Source organism: Orcinus orca, chromosome 10 (assembly GCF_937001465.1).
Source record: "Orcinus orca chromosome 10, mOrcOrc1.1, whole genome shotgun sequence".
In the NCBI taxonomy this organism is placed as follows: domain Eukaryota; kingdom Metazoa; phylum Chordata; class Mammalia; order Artiodactyla; family Delphinidae; genus Orcinus; species Orcinus orca.
In genome coordinates, this window is record NC_064568.1 from 84,330,084 (window position 1) to 84,336,188 (window position 6,105).

Genomic DNA, 6,105 nt, shown 5'->3' on the forward strand with positions numbered 1-6,105 from the left:
CAGTCTATTCTGAAACTTTATAGGTCTTGGTACACTCATTAAAAATAGATCCTGATGCAATTATGAAATGTAACTACTATTTAGAGAGACTAACAAATACATTATTTTGCTGTAATTTCCCCCTACATTATCTGAAAAGGAAAAAAGACTCCAATGAAAAAATGCATTTCTTTTAGGACAGTTTAGGCGCTGACTTCCACAAATTCTGAACCAGACTCCTTTTTTGCTGGAGTCTTAACGTTTTGGTCGAAAACCATAAACTCAGGATGGAGTACGACCATAATTCTTTCCTGCGAAAATAGAAATCACAAAATAGTATGGACAACAAAACTTTTCAGAGGCGGTAAAAACCAAATGAGGATTGAATTAAAAGCCAATCAGGTTACTCCCGCAAAGTTCTGGCCAATCAGGATCGGATCATCTGTATAAAGTCTGGTCCTGGGAGCGCTCAGTTGCTTCTCTCGCGGCATTAGCCCAGAAGCATGGCTAGGACCAAGCAGACAGCTCGCAAGTCCACCGGCGGCAAGGCGCCACGTAAGCAGCTGGCCACCAAGGCGGCCCGCAAGAGCGCGCCGGCCACGGGCGGCGTGAAGAAGCCGCACCGCTACCGGCCCGGCACGGTGGCCCTGCGCGAGATCCGCCGCTACCAGAAGTCCACGGAGCTGCTGATCCGCAAGCTGCCGTTCCAGCGCCTGGTGCGAGAGATCGCGCAGGACTTCAAGACCGACCTGCGCTTCCAGAGTTCTGCCGTGATGGCGCTGCAGGAGGCGTGCGAGGCCTATCTGGTGGGGCTCTTCGAGGACACCAACCTGTGTGCTATCCATGCCAAGCGTGTCACTATTATGCCCAAGGATATCCAGCTTGCGCGCCGCATCCGCGGGGAGAGGGCATAAACTGTCCTTTCTAATCCGCCTTGGGCGCATTTGCTTTCTTCCAAAGGCTCTTTTAAGAGCCACTTCTGTTCTCATTGAGAGTAGCTGTATACTAGGGTGGGTATTTAAAAAATGCGGGAGAAGGGTTTCTTTCAGGAACTACATATTTGTCATGCAAAATGGGTATACAGAATACTTGCCAAGGCTACACGTGCCGTGTTCGTTTTGTTAGCTATCTAAAAGGACTTGCTGAACAGCAGCTTATAAGGGCAACAGTGTCTCCAGCAATAAGGTCACCTGGACCCTGAGTAATCAAAGATTTCACTAGAAGGAATCAGTCAACAAAAGAACTCTCAACCAAGTAAACTGGGATTCAGAGCATAAACACTAGCCAGTCCCTCCCCCACTTCGGATATAGTCGGGGTGCGGAGTTCTGGCTGACTGTTCTGTGATGTATTGGCAGTGCATGGAAGGACAAGCACTTTGCATGCCCTAATCAATTATTGATTTGAACTGTTCAGGGTCCCAGGAGGGGCAGAGTACATCTCGATTAAGCCAGACAATGTTGGTGGTTTGCCCGGGATCTAACAATAGTGGGCAGACTTCTAATGTACTAATTCAGTTTCTTTTATACAACTCCAAAAGGAAAGAATGAATCTGGCTGAAGCTACAGGGTGTTCAAACTAAGCATTTTTGTTCTCATGAGAACTGCATTTCTAGCTGTTTAGTAGTACCATCTGGTAACCCTACGGGATAAAGCTCTGAACTGTTTACTCTCCTTCACACCCATTCCAAGATTTGATACTGTAAAATTAACAAATTAACTTTTTTATTTGATAGCTTTCAGGAGCCTCCTAATGCAGATGTGCACGAGGAGCAATCCACAGGTACCGTGCATGCCATCAACATCTGGTGACTTCCCTGAGGCAGAAGCCACAGTGAGCCCGTTTGGGACAGTAATACCCCCCACACCACGTGTGGACTTCCCCGTGTCTCCTTATCCCTTAAATGAGGTCACACTTACAAGTATGAAATACTAGCTCCAGGAGCGTAGTCTCCCAACTCTGTGTGAACCTGTTTTAAAAGTCGAATTTTGCCCCTTTTTTCTCACCATATACATATAAGGCCAAAGATTTTTTTCGTGTTCACTGTTGTTTCTCCAGAATAGAAAAAGCCTGACACGGGCAGGTGCTCATTAAACTCTAGTTGAATGAATGTATTGCTGATAAGCAACCTTGTAGACACAAGATAGCCTCAGTCACTGAGTGCTTCCCACCTTCTGCATTACATATTTCATCACAGATTCTTTTTGAATTCTATGGGGAGTAGATATAATACTGATGACAACAATTATATAAAGCTTTATAGTTTCCAAAGTATTTTCACATGTCTTTTCATATGTGAACTTGGTAATATCTCCCCAGGTTTAGATGAGGCACATATTAATCCTTCACTAGCTCTAGAAAAGTCTGTCTTTTCTAAAGGTAGCCAAGTATTGGGAGGACAAAGCCAGGAAATCTGTTTGGGATTCTTTCAACAAACCCTGAAAGGGGACGAGATCTGGGTAAGCCTCCAATGACTAGGAAAATAAAGGAGGAGAAATCGTTTAAAAAAAAAAAAAGAAAGAACTGGGCAGAAAAGCCTGATTTCTTTTAAGTGGAAAGGCAGAAGTTCTCCTCAGCAAGGACATCTGCTGGGATTTGGGAGTCTTTTGAGATCTGAACTTAAGATCTCAGAAGTGTACTATGGGTCAATGAGGACATGTTCTATTTGAAGCCTAAATTTGATTGTAGAAGAGGTGGTTTTAGGAAATATCCAAAAATTCTTTGATAATCTTCCCTTCAAAAAATGGAAACTAGGGAATTCCCTGGCGGTCCAGTGATTAGGAGTCCACACTTTCACTGATGAGGGTGTGGGTTCGATCCCTGGTTGGGGAAATAAGATCCCGCAAGCCGCGCAGCGCGGCCAAGAAAAAAAAAAAAAGGAACCTAATTCTTCTCCCCTTGAATGTGAGCTGGATTTAGAGACTGGTGTGGCATAAAGCCAAAGTGACAATGAGTACTTTGGAGACTAAGTCATAAAAGGTGCTGTGTTTCCTGCTTGCTCTCTCTCAGGTCACTTGCTGGGGATGGGGTGGGGGAGCCCCAGCCGCCATGTTGAGAAGATATTCAGGCAGCCCTGTGGAGACGCCGGCATGATAAGAAGCTGATGCATTCTCCAACAGTCAGTGGGCAACTACCAACAGCCGTGTGAGTGAGCCATCTCAGGCCCAGTCAAACCTCATGTAACTGCAGCCTCTGCTGACAGCTTGATTTTTCACTTCTTGGGAGACCCTGAACCTGAACCACCCAACTAAACTACTCTCTGATTCCTGACCTTCAGAAACTGTGTGAGATAATACATTTGTTGTTTTAAGCTACTAACTTTTCTGGTAATTCACTACACAATAATAAATAACAGATGCAAGAGAAAAAACAAGAAGAGTTAGGAGTTATCTGACAGACTTCACTGGTCTAATACAAGGGAATAAATAAAATATAGTGGGCACATAAAAAGAAAATCTCTCTTTTTTCTGAGATCAAGAAACAAATAAATGGCAAAAATAAAAGCTGAACCCAAGAATCAGTCCATACCTGGGCACACCTGTGCCAGGATCTCCAACAGCATTTTCTAGCTTTATTTTAAAAAACAAACAACAACAACAACAAACAAGCAAACAAATCCAGAATAACCACCAAAACCAAAGGCAAAAAATGAGTACTATTTTAAAGCATGACTTGCAGAGTACCAGTGTCTTAGTCTGCTCAGGCTGCTGTAACAGAATACCATAGACTAGGTGTCTTATAAACAATAGAAATGTATTTCTCACAGTTCCGGAGACTGGGAAGTCCAAGATCAAGGTGCTGTCAGATTCAGTATCTGGTAAGAGCCTACTTCCTAATTCATAGATGGCTATTTTCTCAGTGTGGAAGAGACAATGGGGTCTCTTTTATAGAGGCACTAATCGCATTCATGAGGGCCCTCCACTTATGACCTAAGCACCTCCCAATAACCCTACCTCCAAATACCCAATACCCTCACATTAGAGATTAGGTTTCAATATATGAATTCTGGGGGAACAGAAACATTCAGTCTATTGAAACCAGTCTGTTTTTAAAGATTAGAAGCTTAGGAACTGTGTTCTTAGCCTCTGTCCCTGTTGTAAACCCAAGAGGGCGAGGCAGTAGAGGATCCCTACCCCAAAGGACCCACACCTTCATTTTGATTCTTGTCTTCTCAGTATCCAACCCTGCAGATGCTAGTAAGTTGAAGTGAATGAAAGGGAATCAGAGTTTCTGGCAGCTATTGTCTGATATATTTCAGGCATGATAACTAGCTACATTAGGAGACACTTAGAAGGGACTATAAAGACCATGGTATTATAAAATTTTGGAAACAAGGTAGGACATTATACAAAACAAGGAGGGAGTGTTAGGCATGAAAAGCTGTGTATATTAGAGAATACATTTAGGTTTTGAGAGAGTTTCAGGAGAAAGTAAGGGGTTTCTTAAAGGTTTTTGCAAATTAAGGTTCTGACTTGGTAAAAGGCCAATCTATGTGGAGAAATAAGACTATATGGAATGGAAGGAAAGATTTGAGAGGTTAAGTTCATGGAGTTGAAAAGACTCCAAATGGCTAGTGGTGTTTTGGATTAGTGTGTGTGTGTGTTTGGGGACAGGAGAAATGAGAATTAGGAAAGATACTAGTTACTAGTCAGTAAACTAATTTTGAACGAAGAACAATTAAAGAACAATAAAAGAGAAAAAAATTAAAAACAAAAAGAAAAGTAAGAGATATAAACACAATCTACCAGCTAATTCCAAAGGTTTAATCAAAACAGAGAAAACAAAATCAAGTGTCAAGAAAATAAACGTGTGGCACATCAAATTGAAAATACAGTAATAATGAAAAGGATTGAGCCCAACACTTGGAACTAAGAACATTAAGAATTGTCAACCAGACAAGTGTGAATCAGTAGCAACCCTCAGAACATTGGAAAGGCAAGTATACCTACCTCATTTATTCATCTGATTGAAGGGGAAAGGAATTCTATGGACTGTAAAGCATTGCCAACGTTTCTCTCAGAAAAGAATAGCTCTCCTAATGTGAGAAACAAACAAACAACTCCTAAATATTTATCCCAATTATTCAACAAGAATTTATCAGGCAATATCATTATTATTTGCTGAGAAAGACAAAAAGGAAGCCTTTGAACAGTACTTAATTTAAATAACATTCTCAAACTCAATTTTTTAATTGAATTATATTTGATTTACAATTTTATGTAAGTTTCAGGTGTACAACAAGGTGATTCAAATATACCTATATATCTATGTACATACAGATATCTATCTTTTTCAGATTCTTTTCCATTATAGGTTATCAAAAGACTCAAACTTTTTAAGCTGAGAAATCTGCAGTTTGTTTCCTCCATGAAGGTCGGAGAAGAGACTTAACAAATTATTTTAACAAAGAGAATCACACCTTTGGGACACATAGATGTGAATATAAATATTTCCAGGGCAAAGCATTGGCAACGCAACTGTATTTGTAAATTAAAGGCATGGAGTTTTTGGGTGCACTTGATTTCTCAGTTGAACAAAGGAGAGAAGCGAGGGGGGGAGGGGGCAGGGCGGTAATCCCTGAGAGGCATTTTTACTTGTTCATGGACTCACCAAAGGAAACTACAGGTAAAAGATTACCTTCCTCAAACAGCTTCCTGAAGTGTTTCTAAGTGAGATGAAGAAAATTTGAAAAAGCCAGTACTACCCCGCAAATTGTGGCAGCCAGTGAGGGAAGGGAAAGTAAGGTGATAGGATGAGTAAGGAAAAGGGGAGAGCACCGACGCTGAGAACGACAAAAAACCCCACCTGGAAGCTATCTATAATCAGGCGGCCAGCCACGAGGTTTCACAAAAGCTCCCAAATGCCTACAATCATCGCTCTTGAGATGCGCCATTCATTCCAGCAGCCACAAGTCGCTAAGAGATGGCAGAAAACAAAACAAAACAAAACAAAACGGACAGCAAGGCCTGACCAAACCAAAAGAAAGGTCTTCCAGGGGCGGGCGAGCGCAACACAATGTAGAAATTAGGCTGAGGGATTTTCATTAGGCGCCGGTTCTGACCAAGTAGTTTAAGCACCGCCCTTTCCAGTTTGCTGAAAACGTGGGCGGGGCTTCGGGTCTGGAACCT

General features: G+C 42.1%; 1 protein-coding gene across 1 annotated transcript; it reads left to right on the top strand.

The window, feature by feature from the left end:
- The first annotated feature begins 481 nt into the window (after positions 1 to 481).
- On the top strand, positions 482 to 971 carry LOC101285252 (histone H3.1). Its single transcript, XM_004286110.4, has one exon. It carries the CDS (start codon positions 483 to 485, stop codon positions 891 to 893), a length of 411 nt encoding a protein of 136 aa, XP_004286158.3. The 5' UTR covers position 482; the 3' UTR covers positions 894 to 971.
- The last annotated feature ends 5,134 nt before the right edge of the window (positions 972 to 6,105 follow it).

Bases quoted from the DNA above. Each gene is read 5' to 3' on its own strand.
- LOC101285252 (XM_004286110.4), top strand. From the start codon at position 483: ATGGCTAGGACCAAGCAGACAGCTCGCAAGTCCACCGGCGGCAAGGCG.